The sequence below is a fragment of the Alligator mississippiensis genome, chromosome 8 (assembly GCF_030867095.1).
Source record: "Alligator mississippiensis isolate rAllMis1 chromosome 8, rAllMis1, whole genome shotgun sequence".
NCBI classification, from domain to species: Eukaryota; Metazoa; Chordata; order Crocodylia; family Alligatoridae; genus Alligator; species Alligator mississippiensis.
This window is the reverse complement of record NC_081831.1, coordinates 21925409-21950817: the sequence shown is the minus strand read 5'-3', so window position 1 is coordinate 21950817 and position 25409 is coordinate 21925409. Positions and strand designations below refer to the sequence as shown.

The 25409-nt window shown below is 51.8% G+C and overlaps 2 protein-coding genes across 3 annotated transcripts; one reads left to right on the top strand and one right to left on the bottom strand.

Moving 5' to 3' along the window:
• On the top strand, positions 1–21045 carry ATP13A1 (ATPase 13A1). The gene is made up of 26 exons (XM_006277072.4): positions 1–324; positions 3211–3300; positions 4629–4819; positions 5209–5281; positions 5848–6003; positions 6743–6812; positions 7424–7530; positions 8196–8325; positions 8583–8638; positions 9445–9571; positions 9931–10068; positions 10672–10792; positions 11206–11363; positions 12075–12250; positions 12628–12738; positions 13180–13305; positions 13841–13949; positions 14559–14758; positions 15156–15252; positions 16056–16237; positions 16767–16881; positions 17260–17456; positions 17892–18034; positions 18763–18874; positions 19600–19743; positions 20619–21045. Exons 1-26 carry the CDS (start codon positions 1–3, stop codon positions 20727–20729), a joined length of 3564 nt encoding a protein of 1187 aa, XP_006277134.1. The 3' UTR covers positions 20730–21045.
• MVB12A (multivesicular body subunit 12A) lies at positions 20792–25218 on the bottom strand. Of its 2 annotated transcripts, XM_006277045.4 has the most exons (9): positions 25090–25213; positions 24902–24988; positions 24722–24818; positions 24251–24377; positions 24040–24171; positions 23253–23359; positions 22663–22727; positions 21968–22024; positions 20792–21814 (listed from the first exon to the last, which is right to left on the bottom strand). In XM_006277045.4, exons 1-9 carry the CDS (start codon positions 25171–25173, stop codon positions 21752–21754), a joined length of 819 nt encoding a protein of 272 aa, XP_006277107.1. In that variant the 5' UTR covers positions 25174–25213; the 3' UTR covers positions 20792–21751. The 2 variants fall into 2 exon arrangements, with proteins under 2 accessions (XP_006277107.1, XP_019341238.1); XM_019485693.2 differs by lacking the exons at positions 20792–21814; positions 21968–22024; positions 22663–22727 and adding an exon at positions 22734–22877 and having other exon boundaries at positions 25090–25218.
• Positions 25219–25409: the final 191 nt, after the last annotated feature.

Here is a 25409-nt window from a genome sequence, read left to right as displayed (position 1 = left end):
ATGGCGGCGGCCAACCCGGCTCCGGGGTCCATGGACGAGCTGGTATCGGCGGTGACCCTGTACCGGCGGCGGCCGCGGCTCCTGCACGGCACCGTCCTGCCCTTCGTGGCGGGGCTGTACCCGGCCTGGCTCTGGTTGTGGGGGCCGCGCGTCTGGGCCGCCTGGGCCGGGGTAGGGGAACCCGGCGCGGGGGAGCCCGAGGCGGAGCGCGCCCCGCCCGAGGCCGCGCTGCTCGCGCTCGCCGCCATCGGGGTCGCGCACCTGCTTACCGCGCTCTCGGGTCTCTGGTCCGTGCACGCGCACTGCGCGCTCACCTGCGTCAGGGTACGTCACGGTGTCGCCGCGTGGGGCAGGGTCTCGGGTAGCCGTAGCCGGGTCAAAGGTCGCCACGTGGGAGATTTCCTTCCCTGTCCCTCCGCCCTCAAAGCGCCCCCTGGTGGATCCTGGCCGGGGGCGGGCGGGCAGGTCTCTTCCAGGGCAGCCCCCAGTGGGGTTCACATCCTCCAAGCCCCTGGGATGCTGCTGCCCAGGGCCCCACGGTGCAGGGGGCTCATGCTGGTACTGCAGGCATCGCCACCTAGCCAGCAGCTCCCCAAAGGCTTTGCCTTGGTGCCTTCGTTCCAGCCGCTCTCCCCTCCTACCCCCAGGGGAAGGGCAGCCACCTGCAAAGTAGGGCTGGTGGCTCAGCAACGGGCATCGCTTCCTTCCTCTGTCAGTGCTGCCACGTGACAGCAGCCTCGTCACTGCAGAGCTTGGCCGAGGGTTCGGAGCAGGAAGCGGAAGGAAGGGAAGGGAAGGGCAGGGACGGAGCGAGGGGTCTCCAGCCCAGGGATGGGCTGAAGGGAGTGGCAAGCAGCTGGGCAGGCCAGACCCAGAGGCCCTATGTGACAACTGTGTTGTCTGGGTTTGCCCTGGTGGCAGGTGCCGCAGGGCTGAGAAGCCCTGGTTGCAAGTTAACCACCTGTTGGTAGCGGTGCTGACTGGTTTGCCCCTTCTTTGATAGTTCCTTTAACTGTCTCCTTAGCTTTGTCTGAGAAATGGTTATACATCCTCTAATGTAAAACATCTTGGCAGAAATGATCTTGTTTGCCTTGGTTAGCCAGGCTCTGAAATATAGCTTGGCATTTATTTTGATTGAGAAGTCCCCCAGACAAAGGAGCCCCTCAAACTGGTGGCCAAAACTGTGAGCTTGGCTCCTTACATTTTTTTTTTCCCGATGTCCTGACAGTGTTCCTGATTTGGCAGCTTGTGAGAGCCTTGGACTGCAAGCTGTGATTGCTCATAGCCCTTGGTCTCTGTACATGGAATGGAATAAATTTATCTTTATTATTAACTGTAAAATTTGAAGCCTTGAGCTGAAGGAGTTGAAAGGGGCAAATGGCAAGAAAGTGGGGAGGTTGATCTTGCACCACAGAATAAAGATAGGATGAAAATGAGCAACGGAAAAATTAAGACTGATTGAGGAAAGTGCTCTGACATCTGTCAGGTTGCAGATTATTTCCATCGGGGTTGGAATTGAAGTGATATAATTTGGGATAAAGCCTTAAAGAAAAAGATGTTGGGAACATTTCTGCTTCACTGCAAGGGATAGGGCAAGATGAGTTCAAAGAGGCACGTTCACATTTTATTTCTGGCTCAGTAGCTGGTGTCCCTGGCCCAGCCAGGCTGCAGCAGCAGTGCTCAGGAAGGGTGAAGATTCCTCTGCCCTCTGCGCTTTGCCTTTGGGCTCTTCTGGATGTTTTTGTTAGATGGTTAGATGCTGGGGCGGTGGCAGATCAAATGACCTAAGCTCTGAGGTGACCGATGCACTTGGTCAGGAGGAGGGTTAAGTTGTTTGATTCTCTCTCTTCCCTTTTCCTTTTTTAAGACAAAAAACCCCCCTCCCTTTTTCCTAAAAAGCTGCTGGCTCCTGTCAAGCTATCTGTAGGCTCCTCTCCACTGGTTTCACTGGGGTGCGAGTGGACTTTCACAGCCACATATACGTGCAGGATATTAATCCCATGACCTTTGGTCAGCGTGTCTAAGCCATGGCAGGGCAGAGCCTTCTGTGATTGGAAACAATGTTTTCATTTCCGATTTTGACAATCTGAAGCTCCCTGTCTTGTGGGAAGTAGCACCTTGGAGTCGTTACATGTCAGCTGTTTATAATACTTTTTTGTCGTATCTATTCTCTTTTAAGCCATTCTTCTAAGCAGCTGCACCCTCCTTTCTCACAGCGGTATGCTTAAGAACTGTTCTATTCACGCCCATCCCAGTGTCACTAAATCTTGGCCCAGACAAGTACAGGCTTTACTATAACAGCAGAAACTGCAGATTGGTCCCATTGGGTACTATCTATTCCACTTGCTTGACCCTGAAGACCAAGGCAGCATTGTTTCCGGCAGCATCTTCCCCAGTGATTTATCTAGTTCTGGCCACGGGGGTTTCCATCACTCCCCTTGGAGAGCTATTCTGTTACTTAATGAATCCCAAGCATCAGGAAGACTTCCTGACAGTGCCTGCCTAATACCTGTAGGAAGCAGAAGATGCCAGTCTGCTCCTGCCCCCCTCCTCCCCGCCTGGAGTCAGTCCCTTCTCTGCTTTGTTTGAAAATAAAACACCCACGTTTTGAACGGGAAATTTGTTAACAAAAAGAATATTTAAAATAGACCAGACTTATGAATAGTTTGAATTCAATGCAGGCTCTTCTTGGCTTCGCATGAAGAATTTGTAGCACTTCCCCTAGTGATCCCAGGTTGCAGGATCTCTAAGCCACCAGACAAGCCCTGCATGAATGTTACTCTAGCTTGGTAAGCCTTGAATGGAAGGGAGAGCACTGACACATGACTGTGGCTCTTGCCTTTTCAAAATGATGGTGTGTGTTCTGTGAGAATGGGTTCTGGGTTTCAGGTGATAAGTCCCTCTTGTGTCTTGGGCACACTTTGTTTCAGGAACAAGCCCTCATTTAGTGGCACCAAAGGATTCCTGGTTTGAACTGTGTGGATGTCTCCATCTCTGTCACAGAGTCTATGCAGCAACAGGCCTGTGCAAAGTCAAGGCCCCTCCCTGTTGTGAAGGGCTTGCCTTCCTAGTGACTTAACAATGCCTGCTTGAGATTTAAGAGATGGGTCCTGGTGCACCCTGGATCTTAAAGGGATCTCTTCTGGCTGCCATGAGCCCCAGTGTGCTTGATCTGCTTTACAGAGCATGCACCTGTTTTGTGTCTTTCAGGAACCCAGTCCTAAGAAAGCCACATTGGCTAAAGTTGTGCCAACCCCAAATAATGGATCTGCAGAGCTGGTGCCACTCCACCGTGACCAGGTAAGGGCTTGGCTTTTATAAGCAAAGGTGAGGTCTACCAGCTTCAGGGGAGCTGCTGTTTCTGGTCATATGTAAAGATCTGCAGCCTTCATTACCAAAGCCATTAGCTGCCACTAGCCTAATTTGAAACTGTGGCTGGATGAAAGCTATTTGGTATCAGTCACAGGTGGGAGTAGGACAAGGTCTTAGAGCATGGGTGGGCAATTATTTCAGCTGAAGGGCCACTTAATGAGTTTTGGTGAGCTGTTGAGGGCTGCAACCATTTCGCCCCCTCCTCCCCCCCAAAAAAAGATGTGGGCATGTGGTAGAAGGTGTGGGTATGGGGTGTATGGGAGGATGTGGTTGTGTGTGTATGGATATAGTGGGGTGTGCATGTGGGAGCCCCTCCTCACACCCCGTCCCATAGTACACAGCTTCCACTGGTGGCGGCAGCAGCCCTCAGGGCACTCATGGACAGCACTCGTGGTCCCCCAGCAGCATGCAGCTCCAGCCAGTTCTGGGAGCGGGGCCAAGCCAGCCTAACTTCATTATGCGGAGTTCCCCATGTCTTGCGTGCAGTTCCTGGGACCTGGCCCGAGCCACATGCCGTGGCGGGGACAGACCCATGCAATGGAGTTGGTGGCCTGGCCTCTCTTCCTGCCACCATGTATAGCTCCCAAGACTCTGCTAGGGAGTGGAGCCGAGCTGGCCTGGCTCCATTGTGCAAAGCTCCCCACCACTTTCAGTGGAGTCCTGGGAGCTGCATGTGGTGGCAGATGGGGAAGGTCACTGACTCCTTCATGCAGGGCTTCCCCCCAGTGGCAAGTAAGTCTTGGGAGCTGCACATGAACCACGGGGAGTCCCATGCAATGGAACTGGGCCAGTCCAGACTCCACACTCCCACTAGCCTAATGCTCTGTGTGCCCACCCAGCTGCAGCTTCCCCCTACCTGCCCCTGTTCCCCCTCCTGCTGCCTGGAGTGCTGCAGCCGGAATAGGAGGAGGAGCTATGGGAGGGTGAGGGAGCTGAGCTGAATGCTGGCAGAGTGCAGCAGGGACACCTGCAGCCTGGGCTAGATACCATTAATTGGTGGGCGCCTGCCTGTAGGCCAAATGAAATAATCTCGTGGGTCATATTTTACCCATACCTGCCTTGGAGAATGGAATTAACACCTGCATCCCAGATGATGCTGTTTAGGAGCCAGACCTGTGAATGGCCAGCGAGTCCTGTCTGTCTAGCCCTCCTGGCTAGGCAGACGGTTCCCTACAGGTTGCATGGTGATGTAGCCCTGTTGTAAGGGCCCTCGGGTGAAAGTCTTGTTGCTCTTCCCTGTTGTGTAATCTCTGCAGGGGGAGGATGGGCAGGAGGCCCTGTCCTTTGAGTTTCAGAAGATCAAGTACTCGTATGAGGTAGAGGACAGGAAACAGTTTCTTCCTGTTGCCTTCCCTGTGGAGCATCCCCTGTCCTATTACCAGAATGCCCGAGGCTACCAGGAGGACAAGGATATCCGAGCAGCTGAGAAGAAATATGGCACAAACAAGTGAGTGTCCACAAAGCAGAGCTGAGCTGGACAGAGGCTTTCAGGACCAAAGCCACTTTGAGTAGTATTAAATGACAAGAAAGAGGGTGGGCTGTTGCCATGAGTTTTTTAATATCCTTAATCCAGGTCATCAGCTTCTTCGTAATTGGATCTATTTGAAGGATATACCTGCTTTTGAATAGCATCAAATCTGGAGCCTCCTCTCCCAGAAAGGGCCTGGCTTCAGTTCACCAAATCTAAAAGTAATTGGGGAATAGGAAAGATTTGTTTATCTGGATGTCGTGGGTATACAGGGAGCAAAGCCTCCAGGTTGTATGCCAGTGAGATGTTGGTTGGGATGTTGCTGTAAAACGAAAACAGAGATTGGTAAGGATTTGATTCTTTCCCAGGGCTGAGATGGTGGTGCCAGAGTTCTTGGAGCTCTTCAAAGAGAGAGCCACAGCCCCTTTCTTCGTCTTTCAGGTAAAAAAAAAAAAAAAAAGCTGTAACTACTTTTCCACTGGTTCAAGGGAGGGGTATCCCTTCGAACCTGCAGCCCTGTTTTTGGTGGCAATGAAGTATCAGTGGGTACTGATAACTGAAAATTGTTACTATCCAGTAATCATTGGCAGCTCTTAGTCCAGTCACAAAGAGCAGATCTCCAGGCTACAAAAATCATAGCTAGCATGAACCAGCCCTTTTGTTGGTAGTTCTAATAGAGCGGTAAAGACTGAGTGAGCTGTGACTATGAAGTTCTCTCTTCACCTCTAGCTAATTTCTGAATCAGGTATGGAAGCAGCTTGCTGTGCACAGGCTGTCTATTCTGTGGATAAGCAAAAGGGTTCAATGTCCCATCTCAGACTAGAACAAAGAAAGACTTGGGATTCCCTGTGGTTCTTCTTCCTGAGCCATTACTGTGCCTTTGTAGGTTTCCAGTTTGTGCCATTGTATTGCATGTCCTACTACAAGAGTTCTGAGCTTTCAGGAATATCATAGTTTCTAGGTGGGGTGTGTTGTAGAATGATTCCCATATCTGCTGCTCCCCATAGGTGTTCTGTGTGGCGCTGTGGTGCCTGGATGAATACTGGTATTACAGTGTCTTCACCCTCTCCATGTTGGTGGCTTTTGAAGCTTCTCTGGTCCAGCAGCAGATGAGGAATATGTCAGAAATACGAAAAATGGGGAACAAGCCATACATGATTCAGGTGACTGCTCACATCTCCCCTCTGCTTTCAAACCCAGCAGAGCATAGCGGTGTGCAAGATTTTTTTAGACATGGACTGAACAGGCAAAACATGATGAAAGGAGTCAGGGAAGGGAAATGGGAAGATTTTCCGGTTTGGTTTGGTTTGGTTTGGTTTTGCCTGATTATTCCAAGTCTTTGACCATTTCCTTGTAATAGTTTTTGCTCTAGCCCAGTTTTTTTAGTTTTATGCTGTTTTCTAATGTTAATATTGAGACTTGCTGTGGGACAGCAGGGCTTTGTCTGTTCAGCAAGGAAGAAGGCAGTGAGTTGACTGATTTTTAAAAGGCCCAAGCCCTCTTGCATTGGTTTGGAAAGTGTATGCAGTTCCTGTAATGGTTGTGTATATGGGCAAACATATGTAGTACTGAGTACAACTTTGTGTGCACCAAAGAGGGGAAAATAATTTCAGAGAGGAAGAGGACATCAGCTCCATCCACACTTCTAAAGGATGATGGTAAATGGGGAGTGATAATGGTGTGTAAAAATGCCTCCCTCCCCCCAGGAACTCTGTGATGTTTGCTGAAGTGCTGGAGGGCTCTTTAGGAGGAAACTGACCATTCATCACGGGTGTGAAAGCGGGTTTTAGTTGCAGCTATCTTGTGGGGTGGAAGTTGTTGTTTCTCTTTCTCATGGGGTTCTTTTACTGATCCTCCCCTTAGCATCAAGGTGTTGATTTCTCAAATTGCATTTGTTCACAGGTTTATCGAAACCGGAAGTGGCGCCCCATTTCCAGCGATGAGATCATCCCAGGAGACATTGTTTCCATCGGTAACAGCCTGCACGCTTGCCACAATCAGAAGCACTTGTAAAATGAGACTTCTGGCAGGTGCCTTGACTTGGCACCCTAAGCTTAAATGCACTTAACATTGGACCCACCGGCTGTCTTTATGGAATTTTTTTGTGGGCATTTAATCTGATGCCTGCAGGTCTTGAAAAGCTTCCCTCAGATTCTTATCTCCCAGTCATCTAGCAGCTAACCTACTTCAGCTGGGGTTCAGAAGGTGAAAAGTTCCCTTCTGTACCTGAGATGCTCTGGGGGGTGGATGAGGAAGAGGGAACAATATTTTATATCCAGAGCTCTAGCCCTTTGCCTGTTCCTTAATTTCATTACCCCAGGAGTGGCCCTTGGGGTCTAGAGCCTGAATGGCAGTAGAAATTGTGCTGTTTGCTTTCAAATCTGTCCAGCTTCAGTGCATTCCTAAAAGCCTGCGGGTGATTCTTCTGGTTCCTATCAACTCTGTCATCATCTTCTGTGGAGCCTTGGGACAGATTTGGCAAGTGAGATTTGCCATTAGAAATCCTCCATCTCAGCCAAAGCAAAGGGGAGTCACGCTGTCTCAACAAAACTGTTCTTAATAAGCTGTTCCCCCCATTTGCAGGGCGATCGCCTCACGAGAACCTAGTCCCATGTGATGTGCTGCTGCTCCGTGGAAGATGTATTGTGGATGAAGCCATGCTGACTGGAGAGTCAGTGCCACAAATGAAGGTTTGTGCAGTCCTCAGTTTGGGCCTGTTGTGCCTTCATTGTGTTTACTTTTGTAATGCATTGGGTCCCATGCTAGCCTCTGCAGCAGATAAAATGGGCAGTGTTTATAGGTACAGATCCATCTTTGTGTAAACTTTGGCCCAGGAAATCAGGGTCTGTCTGTGCACTATCACCTTATCAGTGATGGATGATCTCTGGTAAATGAGAAACAGAACGTCTGTTTTGTCTGGCTGAGTCTGCAGCTGCCGGAGCTGGACTGCAGTGTGTGGGCATGGCCCAACGCTCCCCCACATTCCCCAGTCTGGATTCCTTTGACTGGTCAGACAAGGGAGGGACAAGCACAGGGAGCTTCAAACCCAGCAAACATCCCTTGTTTTTGTGCCAGTGGGTAATTTACAAACAATAAAGTCAGACTTCAGAAAGCCTTCTCTGCTATGCCCCTTGTGCCCTGAGTGAACAGATCCCTTAGATCCAGAACTCACAGATGCCAGGACAACTGAGCTAGACCAGATTACATCAACATGAGCAGCTCATTAACATCTGGAGTCAGTTCAGGCTGCTTTTGCCCAGGGGGAGCTGGGAACAGCAAGGGGTAGTGCAAGGTCATTTGGTTGCCATTAACCCAGAACAAGCTCTGCCTCTGAGTCCTGCTGTATCTCATGCAGGAGCCTGTCGAGGATCTTGACTCGGAACATGTCCTGGACATGCAGGCGGACTCCCGGCTGCACATTATATCTGGGGGAACCAAAGTGGTGCAGCACATCCCACCACAGAAGGCCAGCACAGGACTGAAACGTACGTACCTGTGTGGCCACAGGCTGTTGCTGGGTGGAGGGAGGAAGTACCCTGACCTCTTCCACTCAGTATAACTGGCTTGATGTGCTGGGGTTGGGAGCTGTGTTTTCCTTCACACAGTAGTTCAAAATGAGCATTAGACTGAAGTAATCTTCCTGCTGGGTGAGAGGAACATGTGGTCTCAGTTCTGTTCTAGCTGCTATGCATGCACCAAAGAGCCGTATTGTGCGTCACCCCTGTCCCTGCTTCTGTTCCAGCTGTCGATAATGGGTGCGTGGCATATGTGCTGAGGACTGGCTTTAACACATCACAGGTAAGGAAAAAATGAAAGGCGATCTCTTTCTGTTTTCCAGGGTTTGGAGGAGGCACTGGCCTCTCATCGCTTATCTTGGCTCTCCAGAGATGTAATCCTGATTGATTTCATTAGTACAGAAAGTTTAAATCTGGGTGACAAAATTACTCGATTGTTCAGAAGAAGAAAAAAATACGAGCATATCTGGAAATTCCTTTGCCCTGTATGTGAAGAGAGAGATCTAGTGGGTACAGCAGGGGGATGGGACTCAGGAGTCCTGAGTTTGCATCACAACTATTCCAAAGCAACTGAGTCTTTGGACAAATCAATCAGTTAGCATGTGCATAATTGCCAAGCCATGTGATAGCATCCTCAAGTGTCTGTGTGCAGTTCCTGTAGTCCACGGCTGAAATTAGCAGGCAGTCATTGACAGTATGCAACATGGTGTGTGTTTTGCCACAGCTGCAGTCTGGGTTGTCACAAAAACTCCAATGGCCAAGTGACTCCACCTCTTAGCTCTCCTCACATATAAACCAAGTGTGAGAATAGCTACCACATTTTGGTGCTGAACACTAGAAAAGTGCAAGGCAGTAAGCTTTTTTAATAGGACAGGGCAGTGGAACATGAGCTTAATTGACCTAGAAACTACTGTTTTACTAAAAGCCCTGCTTGTAGGAGGCCATAGGCTGGTGACCTTTGTTGTGGCCATAGCAAGAGAGCAAGTTGTGTAGTGGCAGCAGAGGGTGAGAATACAGGGCAGGTTGTAACTTCGAACTTCACCATGTGCTGCAGTCAGCTCTGCATGCTGAAGCCTGTTCTACTCTCAGGGGAAGCTGCTGCGTACGATCCTCTTTGGGGTGAAGAGAGTTACAGCCAATAACCTGGAGACTTTCATTTTCATTCTGTTCCTGCTGGTCTTTGCCATTGCTGCTGCAGCGTATGTCTGGATTGAAGGTGAGTGCTCTTCATGCTTCTTCCTCATGACTAGCTTCATAGAATCTTAGAAGAGTTGAGCTGAGGGGGACCGTAGGACGTCATCTAGTCCAACTCCCTGTTCAAGGCAGGGCTGTCCCCATCTAAGCTTAAGACTGGCAGGATGGGCTGTTCGTTTAGAAGCGGCAGCTGAGGAAGTTGGCCAGTTTTGTTTCATGTGTAAGCAGGATCCGTACCTCAGTAAATTCATCGTTTCCCTCCCTCTTGGGTAGTAGCCTTCCCCTGATGCCTTATTCATCCATCTTTTGGCTATGGAGCACACTGTTTAGGGATGAGAAGTAATGGGTCACTGGTTTTATTGTGTAATTTGGTCTCCTCAGGCACCAAGGACCCAGGCAGGAATCGTTACAAGCTGTTTCTGGAATGCACTTTAATACTGACTTCAGTCGTTCCACCCGAACTTCCCATTGAGCTTTCCCTGGCTGTCAACACCTCCCTTATTGCCTTGGCCAAGCTCTGTAAGTACTGAGCCCAGAAGAGGGAATACAGGCATGCTCTGCTCTGGTGCCCCATTTCTGGGAACGGTAGCACATGGGTATGCAAAGGTGCGTGAAATTGCTGGCTTCTGTGTCTCTTGGCAGCTGCCACCTTCTCCCAGACTCAGTCACGGGGGTTGGGTCCTATGCCTGGGTTTGTTGTGTAGGGGTGCTGCGATGCTTTTTGATACCTCTGAGGCAGCGATCTGGGAGGGGGCAGAGGGTACAAATGTCTCTTGGTGGGGGAAGGGAGTGATATATGCTGTTATATAGTTCTGTGTCGTGGGGCAGAAGATGGGCTCCCCTTCGTGAATCCCAGTTCTGTTGAGGTGCTCTGATGCTCAAGTGATTAGGTGTCTTTCTGAGAACTTCAGCACCTGGTAGCCTCTGAATCTGTCTCCCACTTGTGCACCAGGAGTTGCACCTGGTTTTAGACTCCAGAGCTGTGTGGAGTACAGTGCTTGGGGATCAGTAAAGAAATCATTGTGGTTGAGCACTGTGTTCTGGGGCTTGTTTGTTGTGGGAAGGGCTGTGGAGCAGGGGAGGACCCTGACCTGTCACAGGCTCTCATCCATTCTCTTCCAGATGTGTACTGTACAGAACCTTTCCGAATCCCCTTTGCTGGGAAAGTTGAGGTGTGCTGCTTTGACAAAACAGGCACCCTCACCAGCGACCACCTGGTGGTGAGAGGGGTAGCAGGGCTCAGGTAAGCCATAGGAAGAGCTTCCCACCAGCTTTATTAACTGTACGGTGCAGAGGTGAATTGTCAGCCCAGGGGAAAGCAGATGATGACTGGAAAGGTGGAGAGGAAGGGTCTGATCCAGGAAGGGTCTCTGTATGGAGGAGAGCAGTTGGGTACATCTCTAGCTGTGGCACTTGCCCAGCAGTCTGCAGCTTCAAAGTCCTTGAATTTGGTTCCTCGTTCAGGGTTTTCTAAAGAGGCTTTAAAATGGCTAAAGCCCAGCTCTGCCCCTGCTTCGGTGTCAGCACAAGCAGCTGTCTGCTGGTCAAAGAACTGCAGCAGAAATTATATCCTGGACATCTTGGCAGCAGAATAACTTACACAGCTTGATGGCCTGTGTGGGCCTGTTAATGCGGTCAGTCTCCTTCCCACTGCAGGGATGGAAAGGAAGTAACACCAGTGTCTGACATCCCCGTGGAAACCCACCGAGCCATTGCTACTTGCCACTCACTGGTGCAGCTGGATGATGGGACGTTAGTGGGAGACCCATTGGAGAAAGCCATGCTGATGGCGGTGGACTGGACCCTGACCAAAGGTAAAGGCAATGGCCTGTCCCTGCATGGTCCCATGCAGAAGCTGGTTTTGGAGCTGTCTCTGTGCAGCTAGATATTAATGACAAAAAAAGGCTGCTCCTCCCAGTTCTTTCTCTGTGGGTGAAACTGAGTACTGCAGTGGGCAGTTTCAGGCCACGTGACCTCGGTAACTGGCCTGTGGAAGTGCTGCAGGGGACTTTACCTCCAGGCTGCTGTGAGGGAAATGCACTCTCAACTTAGAAGACCATTGTCAGGGCTGCAGACATGGGGTGCGCTGCAGCCAGCATTGCTCAGAGGCACCTCCTTGTCTCAGTTAAGTGCATCCATGCAGGAACACAGTGCTGGAAACGCCTCAATATAGGCACCAGTGCATTTGAACCAGCAAGGTACCCTGAGGGGCTGGGCTCTGGTGGCTAGCTTATGCTGAAACCCAGGCTGTTGTTACCTGTGTTGGCTAGCACAGGCACATGCAGGTTGGCTTGCCCTTGCTGGAATTATACCTTCCTCTTTTTGCATTGACCTTTCTGCAGGGGCAGTCTGATTGATCTGCCCCTTGGTCTGTGGGGCCAGAACTTTCAGTGTTGTCACAGTGCAACAAGTAGGCCTGGGAGGGGAGACGTATGTTCTCAGTGGGCTCCCCAGAAGCAGAGGGATGTGATGCTGCTTGTGATGCTGAGAAACCTTTCAGGATTTCCTGATGTGTTTGTTTCCAGATGAGAAAGTTTTCTCCAGAAGTATTAAAACTCAGGGACTGAAAATTCACCAGCGCTTTCATTTTGCTAGTGCCCTGAAAAGAATGTCTGTCTTGGCTTCCTACGAGAAGGTTGGCTCGACTGATCTCTGTTACATTGCAGCTGTGAAAGGGGCCCCGGAGACACTGCACCCAATGGTGAGCACAGCACACTTGGAGAGTGGCTTTCAGGCCAGTGGAATCTTTTCTGAGATGGGAGTCTGCTCATGCTCCCTCTTCCCAGTCTGCTTGGACTCGCGGCCAAGTTCAGAGGGGCCTTTGTCCTGATAACGAGCCCAAACAGCCCCACATGGCAAAATTGTGCTGAAGAGATTGAGCACTGATCCTAACGACACCAATGGCACTTCAGTGCAGGGTGTTCCCGGCCTCTGCTTGGCGCCCCTGAGCATCCTGCTCCCAGCTTGGGCACGGAGGCTTCTCTCTGCTCCTTGTTTGATGTGAAATGTTACAACCTGTTTACTTTGTTGTGTGCTGGACTGTGCTTAACGCAGTCATTTTCTTCACCCTTTCTCCAGTTCTCTCAGTGCCCAAGCAACTATCATGTCATCCACACGGAAATCTCACGCGAGGGGGCCAGAGTGCTAGCACTTGGCTACAAGGAGCTGGGGCATCTCACTCACCAGCAGGTATGCTGGGCTCTGTCTAGGACTGTGATATCCAGCTCCTTCCAGCTCTCTGTCATGTCTGTCCCCTGCTCCCCCACCCCACCTCCTTTTGGGGAGGGAGTTGTCACCGTGCTTTGCTTGTTAAGCTCTGACTCCTGTTGGGGTTTAATGCAGGAGACCAGGGCATGGGTCTCCTAGGTTTCATTTCTGGCCCTGCCACTGGCTTCCCATATTACGTAGGGCTATACCTGTCTGTATCCCATTTGTAAGATGGGGACAGCACTTTCCTGGCAGGGGCTTTAGAGCCTCAGCCCTGTGCTACCCTGCCAAAAGGCTGACCAGAGAGGGGAGGTAACTTTTCTTGGGGGAGGCCATCTTTAAGGGCACTCTCCTGGGGAGGCTTCTTACCTATGGCAGTTGAGGCAGCGTGTAATGCACAATTTGATTCCATCCCTCCCAAAGGTGCGTGAGATGAAACGTGATGCACTGGAGTGTGACTTGAGGTTTGTCGGCTTCATTGTGGTCTCCTGCCCTCTCAAAGTTGACTCCCGGCCTGTCATCAGAGAGATCCAGAATGCTTCGCATCACGTGAGTGTCTGCCAGAAGCTGGAGGCTCAAGTAGGCCGGAGAGTTTCTGATACTGGGACCCTTGGAGCTTTCCAGGAAATGCAGGCCCTTGCGCTTCTGGATGGGGACTAGGGAGAAGTGGGGCTGGCACTCAAAGGTGCAATGTGAGCTTGTGCTGGAGATGCCACATGGTAGTTCTGCCCGTGCAGCCCATGCCCTTGGCTGCCAGGGACTTGTCTTTCTGGCGAGACACTGGAATGAGCATGCCTGGTCAGCAGTAGCATCTCATTTGGGGTGTTCCCCATGTCAGGGCTGGGACCCCCTGGGCCTGTGTGCCTCACAGAGCACTCAGGCAGCAGGAGAGCCTCTGTGGTGCAGTACCACAGGCCAAGCCCCTGAGCCGAGGCACAGCATTGTGCGAATGTGACTATGCTGTGTCCTGTTTGGGTGGTGCCTAGGAAGGCAGCTGAGAGTCACAGATGCACCATGTCAGCTTTGTGCACATACAGCCTTGCAGGTGTAGTGTTACCTTCCCTTGTCGGTTTAACCCCCATAGGTAGTGATGATTACAGGAGACAACCCCCTCACTGCCTGCCATGTGGCTCGGGAGCTTCACTTCATCCAGAAGGAGCACACTCTCATCTTGCAGCCTCCTCCTTGCAAAGGTACGGCATCCCAAGATGTGCAGCCTGCCTCTTCTAGCCCATACTGTGCAGCACTGCCCATGGAACTGCTCTGAGACCAGGGTAACCATCTGTTCTCCTGCAGGTCCTTCCTCCGCGCGTCCAGGAGTGTATTGTAGACAGTAGGAACAGTTTGTTCTTCCACCCAGCCCATCGCCAAGGTATCTGAGCACCTTAACAGTAGTAACTGGGAGCCCTTCCCTTTGTATAAAGGGTTGGGTACTAGAATGGCATCCTTCTCCTGCCGCAACCCCTCACTGCTGAGTCTGTGCAGGTCCGTCTCTGGGCTTCAGTTTCCATCTGTAAGAGGCAGGTAATGGCAGGGGACTGTGATGACAAAGTCATTCCAGGCTGAGGTGCTCAGATGCTGCGGTGTTGGGTCCGCGCATGCATCGTAGGTAGATAGGTGTAAGGGATGGAGCAGGACTGGGAGCTGCTTGGGTGTCTGTCATCAGGGCCATTGGAGGGTTTCATTCTGTAGCGATGAGGGGCTTCAAGCAGCAGGAAGCATCATGAGCACAGCACTGATGCAGCCCCACCTCAAACTGCCTGGCATCATCTGTGCTGATGCCATGTATGCTCTCGTTCCAGGCTCTAGCTGGCAGTGGCAGTCCATTGATGGCACTGTAGCACTCCCTGCCCTCCCTCACACCCCGCAGGAGCTGACGCAGCAATATGACCTGTGTATCACAGGCGAGGGTCTTTCATACCTGCTGGCAGCAAGAAGGCAGCTCCTGCTGAAGCTCATCCCATGCATCCAGGTGTTTGCTCGAGTAGCACCAAAGCAAAAGGTGAGGCTCACGGCTGCCCCCTGGCTTCACGAGCAGATCCACACACCAGGGAGACCCATAAGCTTCTGGGGCTCAGTCCCTGCTGTGTTTATTTTAATCAGAATCCTAGGCATTTGGCACCTTAGCCCTTTGTAGCTCACAGGTTTCCTGTAAAGCAGAGGCGGTACAGAGGGTCTGCCAGGCTTGAAAAGACGGGGTAACTATAACTATTGTCGTCTCCAGAGCAGCATCTGGCATGTGCCTATAACTGATGTAAGTGGAGAGACTGGATGGGAAGTGAGCGTGGTTTGGCTCCAGTAGGATGTGTTGCCCAAGGCCACAGCCCCTTGCCTCCAAATACACAGGCTTCTGCCAGAGTGGGCAGGTACAGGTGTTTGACGCTGCCTTTACCCTACAGGAATTTGTGATCACCACACTGAAGGGACTGGGCTATGTCACACTGATGTGTGGGGATGGGACCAATGATGTTGGGGCTCTGAAGCACGCGGATGTGGGTGAGTCCCAGCACAGGGTAGACAGGAGGTTTGCATGTGCCCCTGTGGCTAGCTTCTGGGCCTAGGATTCGGCATTTGGAGGCTGCTCATAGTTCTTTTTCCCACACTGGTTATGCCCCCAGCAGGGAGGGGGTCAGCAATGAATCCTGTTCCCTTTGGACAGAAATTTCTCTTGTAGGAAAGCAAAGCAAGTGCTGGACTGGTGAAATAAACACACAGCTTGTGATTCTGGGCAGAGGGGGGAGCACAGGTTGCAAACTGCACGTCCTGGGAAAGTCTCATGGAGACTGGCCAGCTACCTCGGCCCTTGAGCAGGGGGTGCGAGTGGGGGAGCCCAGCGTGCACATGACATCCCCACATAGCCAGGTTATGCATGAGGCTGCTTTCAGACCTGGAGGGTGGTGTTTGCCTCTGCAAGCCAGGCTTGATCCTGCTAGGAGCAGTCAGAAGCCATCTCCCACAGAATCATTGGGTTGGTATATAACATGCTCTGAACTTTGGTCCTTTCTACCCAGATGAGGCTTGTAGCCTGCTTCCACTTTGCTATTAGCCTTGCTGTTGTTCCCTATGTGCACAGTGATGGCTGCTCCCAGCAGTGACTCCTTGGTAGCACCTACCTCCTGCCTCCAGGAATTACCGGAACATTTCAGAGCCGTTTACACAGGGAGAGGATACGAGCTGCCATGTGGGACATAGGGACCTTGGGGTCCTGGCTTCCAATTCCTGTTCGGCTTCCCGACCCAGACTCATAGCACGGGGTCTTCCCTCTTCTGCTGCCTGCAGCTGACATTTTGGTCCTGCAGGGGTGGCGCTCCTGGCGAATGCTCCGGAGAGACTGCCCGAGAGGAAGAGGAAGCCTCGTGATGGGCCCAGTGATGGGAGACCTGCCCTGCCGGCCATGGGGAGCGGCACTGTGAAGCCGACCTCCCGTGGTGCCAAGCACCGGGTCCTGTCCCAAAGAGAAGAGCAGCTGGCCATCCATCGGGTCGGTAACCACATCTGCCAGGCCTAGGCCTTGCTCTGCCACCTAGGGCTTGAGGGCCAGCTTTGCCCCTAGTGCCCCTACCACCCTCTCCAGCTCCTCCCAGTCCAGAACCTTTATTGGTGGGAAATATTGGGCATAATGTGGGGCACTGCACTTGCTGCACCTTAGAACTTTGGGGGAAGAAAGGGGGTGTGGAGCCCAAGGCGGGTTGCATTTCCTCTCCCTTGGCCCCTGGTCTCTGCCCAGCTCAAGCAGGAACGTTCATGACAGTCAGTTATTTGCATTGCTTGTAACTAGCAGCCTTGTATAGAGCAACAAGCTTGGCCTGTCTGCTTCCCTGGAACACTGGGGGAATTGGCCAGCTGGCTTCCATGATGCAGGATCTGTCATGGGCCATCTAATGGTTGGCAGCCAACTGCCTTGATGGAGAGGTCTGGCAGGGGCAGGCAGGCCTGGAGCATGTCTGTCTCCTAGCCTGTTATAAAAACACATGCACGTCTCTCCCTTTCTCTCTTGTGCTGACAAGCAGGAGAGGATCAGCCAGGTTCTGAAGGACTTGGAGGATGATCATGTGCCCGTTGTGAAACTGGGTGACGCCAGCATCGCTGCTCCCTTCACATCCAAGCTCTCCTCCATTCAGTGCAGTAAGTGCCAGGCTGGGGGGGAGGAGAGTGTGCACAGCTGGGCATGGGTGTAGGCATACAGGATGACTGCCACCTTCCCCCTGCAAGTCTGGCATGAACCAGTCCAAGTTTGAAGGACAAGGTGACTTCAGAGGTGGGAGAAGGGGAGATTCAGACCCTGACTGTCATGGGAAATCTGCCCCAAACCACAGCTCATGGAGCATCCAAACCTAAGAACTGCAGTGCAGTGGTGGCTGAGGGGCAGGAAGAGCCTCATCTTCTAGCCTCTAACCCAAGCACACCAGGCTCTGAGCAGAGTTGTGCTGTCTGTCAGAGGGGAGAGCAGCTGCACGGCAGAGCTGGCTCTCGAAAGGACAGGGCATTTCTATCTCTCTGCAGTCTGCCATGTGATCAAGCAAGGTCGCTGCACGCTAGTGACCACGCTCCAGATGTTTAAAATTCTGGCCCTGAATGCCCTGATCCTCGCCTACAGCCAGAGTGTGCTCTACCTAGAGGGGGTGAAGTTCAGTGATTTCCAGGCGACACTGCAGGGTTTGTTGTTGGCCGGCTGCTTCCTCTTCATCTCCAGGTCAAAGGTACAGGAATCCAGTCAGGGGCTCCTGGACTTGGGGGGTGTTCCCCAGATCATGGAAATGGGGTGCTTAGCATGTTGGGAGGAGTGAAGGGCTCTGCCTGGTCAAAGCAGCTCCTCCCTCTATGCTTAGCCAGAGGTTGTTCATTTCCACAGCGCTAAAATGGAGGGCCGTTCTGTAGCCCACTGGGCACTGCATCCCTGTCCAATTTGCTGGGGTGTGGGAGTGGCGATACAAAGTTCAGTGCAGACCATAGCCATATAATATACTGCTGCCAGGGCTGCACTGCAGATGGTGTCGTGGCTACAGTTCGTACCAGCAGAGCTGCATCCCCCCAGAGCTCACGCTGTCCTGCCAGCCAGTGCTGTGCTCGTTCCATGCTGTTGTCCCTGTGCAGATCCCTTCCAGTCAAACCCTGACTCCCCTGTTTGCTTCCAGCCACTGAAAACTCTTTCTAAGGAGCGACCATTACCCAACATCTTCAACCTGTACACGGTGCTGACAGTGCTGCTGCAGTTCCTCGTCCATTTCCTCAGCCTTGTATACCTGTATCGTGGTGCACAGGTTCGCAGTGAGCCCAAGTGAGTGAAGTGCATTTCCCCAGAATGCCATCACACGGCTGAGTGGGGAAGCCCTGGTTGAGCAGGGAAGGGCCAGACAGACTTGCATTTATCAGGGTGCTTTGTCTTCCCTTCTTGCAGAACCCCCAGGTCACTTTGGATTCAACTTCTAAGCAGCAGGGGAAAGGGAAATGGTCCCAAAGCTTATTTAAGAGTAGATAGGTGGAAGTAGACAACTTGCCAAAGCTCAGTTGAGACTTTAAATTTCGGGGGGAGACTAGGGCACTTGTATGGACCACATTCCGCTGAAAAATGGATTGCTGTCACCATGGGAACATGTCCTGTAGTTGGGCATGCTGGAGGTGAGAGGAGCAGCTCAGGCAGGTTCAGTTTCTCCTTCCAAAAGGACATTTGTTTTGGTCAATCTGCACTGTGTTGTTACAATTAGATAAATTCACAGCAGAAAATTCTAGCAAGTCCTAATCTCCCTACAGAAAACGCTGGGGCTTTGCTTCGCTCTGAAACAAGGCCATGTTTTAGGAGCTCTTGTGAGCTGCGCCTGCTCTGCCAGCCTCTCCCACACAAGTTCTGGCTCAGGGGCATGATGCTGAGAATGGGGGGTGAAGGTCTATGGCCTATGATGTCCCAGAGCCCCTCTGGCCTGTAGAATCCAAGTGCGGACAGGGCCCTGTGTAATCCAGGCCAGGTCCATGGGTCTTTCACAGGGGTACATCTCCATTTCTTTAAAGGAAAGAAGAATTTGTGGATTTGTACAAAGAGTTTGAGCCCAGCTTGGTGAACAGCACAGTCTACATCATGTCAATGGCCATGCAGATGGCCACCTTCGCTATCAATTACAAGGTGAGGTGCACAGGACCTGTATCCCTGGGAAGGAACTGTTCCAGACTGCAGCCTCACCTTTGCAGTTCACATGGAGTTTGGGAGGGGTGGTGCAAAAGGACAGGACATCAATCAGCATGAGACATGTTGCTGGGATATAGAAGGGAGCTCTTTTGCAGGCAGCAGGTGTCAATCCTATGCTTCAGGCCTTTTCCTGGAAGGGGCCAAGAAGAAATTCTACCTCTGGGTGGCACTTGCTTCTGTGGGGCAAAGGATGGGGTTTCTGAACCATTGGGATGTTGGCCAAGGCTGAAGTGAGGTTTGGATTAGGGTGGGCTTATGCAGAGCATTGTGGCTTAAGGGTGTTGCTGTTCTGCTCAGGACTTTTTCCCTGCATCATACTGGGGAGGGCTTTATCACCTTCCATAGTGGAGGGCAGTCTCCCTCCTAGGGTCCTCTGGGCCACACACTAACCAATTACTTTGTTGTGGCATTGGATGTGTCCTGTGGCATGTGGTTGGGTGTTCCTGTTTCTGGTACCTTGCTTGTTGTGAGGCTTTGAAGTGACAATTGAAGGAGTCCTTCAGTTGGCATTTGCCTGTGTGTGATGGGGATGTAGCTCCACAGCCCCGCAGGTACCTTTCACGCCTATGTAGACCTTGGTCCTGAAAAATGCCTCCCTCTGCACCTTGTGAGCGTAGCATGTCTTCCGATGTCATGACTTGGTGCCATGTTACTTTTTCCAGGGCCATCCTTTCATGGAGAGTCTGCGAGAGAACAAGCCTCTGCTATGGAGCATTGTCCTTTCAGGGCTTGCTATTGTGGGCCTTCTGACAGGCTCCTCGCCAGAATTCAGTGAACAGTTTGGTCTGGTGGAAATCCCCACAGAGGTGAGAAGGGACTTGTCCACACACTGCACCACCACCCGGGGGTAACTGCTGAGAAACTTCATGGCACTGGGACTTCCAGAATGGGCTGAGAGGTCAGGGTATGTCCCCACTGGAAGTCACACACTTAACTCACACAGGCACCTTTGCAAAATCCCATGACAAACCTTTAATTACATTGGAGATCACGGACCACAGTGCAAATGGCTGCTTGTTGTGCTGACTTTTCCAGGAGTTGGTATGGGTTCCGACTTCTGTAAATGAATAGCTCACTTCTAAGGGCAGAACAAATCCCTTGACTTGATAGGAGTCCATACATAAGGAATATTAATGGCTGTGTGTTCACTATGAATTCAGTTACTTGTCTGGGTGAGTTAAGATGTCACATCTTGAACAGCAATTTAGTATAGCTTTAAATAGCCTTAAACAAGAACTGCCTCATTTTACACACACACCCCCAGCCCAACCAACCCTTTTTACAAGATACAGAAGATTCTCCCCTTTCCTTGCTCTGAGCACGGCACCACTGCACTCTTGCTTACGCAGCAGCACAGAGTCACTAAACTTTTTTAGCCCAGCCCCCTGCAGGCAGTGGTGCTGGAATATGGCCTTATTATTCTCTACATCATAATCCAGTGTCCTGGTCAGATAAAACAAGAGGTCACTCTTCATATCTGTTCCTTTTTTGCTAGTGCACCATATAGTAAGGTACAGTAGATGCTTACCACCAATCCCTGGCACTGCCAAAAGGCAGACTCACTGTACTTGTGTAAGGCTGAAGCCCACTAAATTCCCCCAACAGTTAATTAAACTATAACTTTATGCATAAAATGAACTGTGTTTGACTAATCTGAGCTCCTGTTCTCTTGGTCCCTCAGTTCAAGATCGTGATCGCTCAGGTCTTGCTGGCTGACTTCTTCCTTGCCTTGTTGGTGGACCGAATTCTTCAGTTTCTTCTGGGGAGTGCAAAACTTAAAGTGCCTTCCTGAAACAGGTCACAGTCCCAGCCCCCCTACAGTGCCAGGTGTGAGGGACAACACAGGAGGACCAGTTTCCAGGGTGCAAGGAGAATCTTTATTCTTTGGACATTGACTCTTAACTTCGCCTGGAAGCAGGCACGGAAAAGCTCTCTTATGTATTCATTGGGAAACTACCCCAGTGTAACACTCAACTGCAAGGGGCATGCTGCTGACTTTTAGATGTTTCCAGGACATGCCACCGCCTGTTGGGAGTTTTGTACTGCCCCACGCTTGAGGAAGCGTTTACAGGATTTGGTAATTAAATCAGAATCAATGTATTTTAAAACCTGTTTGGAATTTCTTCTTTTGGGGACTAAGGACATGAAAGGTGTTCAAGGCAACCTGGTCAGCGAGTGCACTGGTTACAAAAGAAGCAGAGAAAAGCAGGTTACTTGGCTTGTTTACTTGCATATAAACAGGCCTGTAAAAGCTTTGGCAAAAAAAAATCTAGTTTAATCTGTAGGAAAGTATCAGCCTCCAATCCTTTGGGCTGCTTAGTGTTTCTACCATATAAAGAAAGGGAATTATGCACCATGCGTGCCTCTGCTCTGGTGTAGGGAGAGGAGAGTCGATGTAGGTACATCTACCTCCATCAGAACAATTAATGCTGATGGGCCAACACCTCTCACTGGCAATATGACACGCATGATCCCTTGCTGTACAAAGGAATAACATGGCAAACCCATCCTGAGACCTTGCACAGGATGTCTAGCCTAAGTCAGCATGCTCCTCCTCCTGGGCAGGTCACAGGCTAGTGTTCTTCAGGCTACAGCTACAACTACCCTGGGAACAAAATCTTACAGAAGTTGCTAAACAGGAGCACCAAAGAGATCCAGACCCATGTGCTCTAATGAGTACAAGGCTAGAAGGCAGAAGAGAGGGTTTGGTCTGGCACAGGACTGTTCATCTGGGAGAGTCAAGTACAACGCGGCGGTCGTGGACATCGGCCTCAGTGGGTCAGATCTTGCCCACATTTGGAGCCATCTCTGCTGTTAGCAGATGCTGGGTGGGAGTCTGGCAGCTGCAGTCCTTTCAACTACAAAAGTGTAATCGTACTGGAACAAAAAGAGAACAAGCCAAGCTTTGTGAATACCAGGGCCAGCACTGTGCTGCCATGCATAAAGATCCAGCTGCTCCCCCTGTCAGACCAATCTCCTCCCCCAGTGTGTTACCAGTGAGGCTGGAGGGCTCAGTCCTGAAGTCCTTACCTCTTTCTCAATGTCAGCAAGTGACTTGATATTCAGATTATTTAAGAAGGAAAAGGCCTGGAAGAGAGGTAACCATGAGAAGTAAAGCATTTGTGTGTTCTTCACAAGACCCCCACCCCTGCTGCTTCATCCTTAAGGGAAGTCATTTGTTTTAGATTCAGTTCACCTGCTTTGTGTTCCCTGATCCCTACAGGTGACAGAAGGAACTGCCTGCTTCTCTTCTGCCTCTGATGCACAACTGGGTTTTTGGGGACTTTGATGCTTCCCTCAAGCCCAAGAGATTAGCCACAGCTCAAAGGAGAACCAGTCAACTTGGTCTATGTCCCAAAGGACTGAGAACTTCTGCATGCATTGCCAGTGTGTCTTGCTCCAAGTTAAACTGGTCTGACAATCGGAGTATTGACTGACTGTCCTACCCACATCCCTTTTTCCCTTCCTGTTACATAGGGCAAGGTTCATCTACCAGCATCTGAGCACAATTCACCTGCTGTTGCAGAGCCTTAGTCTAGGGCAAAAGCCTCAAAGGTTCTGCCCTGTCTGTTAGACCACAGGACACCAGTGACTAGGCTTGGGGATCCTGGTGGTCCCTCCTAGCCCATTATTCCTGAGTGCTCTGAAAGGCATGTATGGAGTTGGACAATACTAGATGCTGCTCCAGGGATACTGCTGTTGTGCTAACCTATAGCAATACTCACATGAGTGCCACGAGCGAGGCTGCTTTCGAATTTGGGGTGTAATGTAAATGGCACTCCATCCATTGCTGAGGAGAGAGAGATGCTCATTAGACTCAGGCTGCTACCGTCTAAGCCCCAGTACCTGCCATTGATTCCATGCTAGTCTTCCTAGCAAGCAGTGATTGAGTTCTGGGAAGGGATATGCAGCAACTCAGTACAGTGCATCCACATGGCTTCTGTGGGGGAAACATGGGGAGGGGAGGAAAGTGGCTCAGCCTAACTGAGACATCAGTCTTCTGGCAGAAGTACAGGTAAGCTGTCAGTGCTTAACTTCTGAACTAGCAGAGGGCTTGATGCAGCAAGAACAAGTCTGGCTGGATTCCTGTAGCAACTCTACCACCCAAATACCAGAAGGCAGCACGCCCCAAGGAGACATCCCAGCGGTGTGAAAGGCTGTAGCACGCAAGAGATGGAGACCATCTCACAGTTGCTTCTGACTGAGCTACGCAACTGCACTGAAAAGCTGACAGGAGGCCTCCTGCTCACAGATGACTAAGACAGGGGTGGTCTATTAAGCAACTCCTCTGGTTTCAAGAGTGAGCTGCACTTACCCGAAATGCCATAGAGATTAGAGGCCTCGTAAATGGAGTCATGTCGCTTAAGAGATGTGTGTTTTGAGCCAAAGTGAGTGGCAGACTTCTCTGATGGGAACTCCATCCTGCAGAGCAGAAGCTTAACTAAGTCTGTGAAATCCTGTGGACTTCAGCTGTTTTTATCTGCCAGTTCTATGGCACAAATGCCTTCCTCTGCTTAGAGCAGGGGTGGGCAAAATGTGGCCCACCAGGCCATTCTGTCCAGCCTGTGGGCCCCCCCAAAAATTAGGGAAATTAATATTATCTGCCCCTGGCTGCCTGTCATGCAGCCCTTGATGGCTTGCCAAAACTTAGTAAACGGCCCTCTGCCCAAAATAATTGCCCGCCCCGGCTTAGAGCCTTAAAGCAATGCTAACCTGGGCTTCCAGTACTCCTGTGGACAGCAAGTCTCCTCTTTGTGCATAGAAGGTGTAAGGTACTTCCCTAAAGCCTCACCATATAAACAAAGCATTTTAAATGCACAGTACTTTACTGTGCACCTGCTGTATCTGCCTTGCTCTAAGAGAAAACTTTAAAGCTGGTTGTTCAGTTTGAGTAAATGAGCAAACTCCTGAAAGAATTTATCAGTTCAGCTAATGGTGTGTCCCATCCCCTCACTCCTTTAAAATGGCTTAATGTTACAGCTGTCCTTGGGGAGCACAAGCAAAGTGTAACAACAAACCAAGCTGAGGCCGCAATAACCAACCAGGACACAATCACAGTGCAGAAGCATGTCATAAAAACAAAGGTGGCCCCAAACACTCACTTGGCTTGGTTGGATTCAGCTGTTTCTAGTGAAAGCTGCTTCAGGGTGAGACTGATGTTTCTTGGCTTGGGGAGGGGCTTGGGTTTAGGAGCATGCCCCTTTTTACACCAAATAGCAAAGCTGCCAATTTCTCTAAAAAAGACAAGAGCACATTGAAGCCACAGAAAGCAAGTGCTGAGGGGGACCAGAAGGGGAGGGGGCAGCGTGTTACCCAATTTTCACGTAGTGTGGGATTGCTTTGTTTTTGCCACTCAGCTTGATGTCGAATACCACAAGCTCTGCTGTGCCTACGGGCACGAGCCTCACGCACACACGCTTCTTCTTGGAGATTGCCGTTCCTGAGGGGGAGCGAGGGGGCCGTGTCACTGCTCGTATGAACTTGCAAAGCACTAGCATGCAGGGGTCAGCTCTGCCGGCGGCCCTCCCCACAAGCCGCATAGACCCCGCAGGGCTCCTGATGGTGGGAAGCGATACCAGCCCTCTCAGCAGCTTCCCAGCAAGAGCAGGACTGAGCTCTTAAAGCATCGGGTGGTGGCAAAATCCCACTCCCATTAGGGGGGAGAACTGGTCCTAAGTACGGGCCCTGGGAATCATTGGTGGGGCTTTCCCCGCCCCTGCGGGCTACAGGCGAGCCCGGGAGTCGCGGCGCCGCGGGCCCCGAGCAGCCGCCGGGGGGACTCACGGGGCTCCAGGAACTCCTGCGCGTAGCTGTAACCCGCGGGCAGCGCCGTCCTCTCGCCGAGCACCTGCACGTCCGCCACCACGTCCCCCGGGCCGGCCTGCGGGGAGCAGAGGGGCTGAGCACGCGCCGCGCCGCGCCGGGGTCCCGGCTCCTCGCCCAGGCGCGCCCCTCCCCCCTCACCTGGCTGCTCTGGCAGAGGAAGTAGCTGGATTTCTGCCCGAATCCCTTCCCGAAGTTGGCGGCGGCGCCTTCCACCGTGCTCGTGATCTGAGGGCAAGACGCGGGGCTCGGTCAGGCGAGGCCCCGGTACTAGGGTGGCCGCCGCCGGGCAGGGGGCGGTGCCGGGGGCTCGGGGCGGGGCTGCTCACCGGGGTCCAGGCGGCGGGCAGCGCGGCGGGGCTGGAGGCCCAGGCCACCCCCGACAGTGGGACGGGTTCCGCCGGCGCCGCCATCACACCCAGTTGCCGTTCCTCGCGCCGGGAGGCGGGGTTCCCGTACCTCACACGGCCTTTTGCCCCTATTGGCCGCTAGGTGAAGCATCACCCTGCGATTGGCTCCCCCGATGCGATGGACGGCCATCGCAGCCAATAAGACGTTTCCGTGCAGGACGAGCATTACGTCATTTGAATGCGGAAGCGGGAAACACCTGGCGCGAGCCTGGGTTGTGCACGCATGCGCAGCTCGCCAG

Coding starts and splice junctions, on each gene's coding strand:
- ATP13A1 (XM_006277072.4), top strand. CDS start 1: ATGGCGGCGGCCAACCCGGCTCCGGGGTCCATGGACGAGCTGGTATCG. Junction 8,639..9,444: donor CTGGCTTTAACACATCACAG/GTAAGGAAAAAA, acceptor TTCTACTCTCAG/GGGAAGCTGCTGCGTACGAT. Junction 10,793..11,205: donor AGAGGGGTAGCAGGGCTCAG/GTAAGCCATAGG, acceptor TTCCCACTGCAG/GGATGGAAAGGAAGTAACAC.
- MVB12A (XM_006277045.4), bottom strand. CDS start 25,173: ATGGCGGCGCCGGCGGAACCCGTCCCACTGTCGGGGGTGGCCTGGGCC. Junction 24,378..24,721: donor GCAGGAGTTCCTGGAGCCCC/GTGAGTCCCCCC, acceptor GCTCCCCCTCAG/GAACGGCAATCTCCAAGAAG. Junction 23,360..24,039: donor GCTGAATCCAACCAAGCCAA/GTGAGTGTTTGG, acceptor TCTGCTCTGCAG/GATGGAGTTCCCATCAGAGA.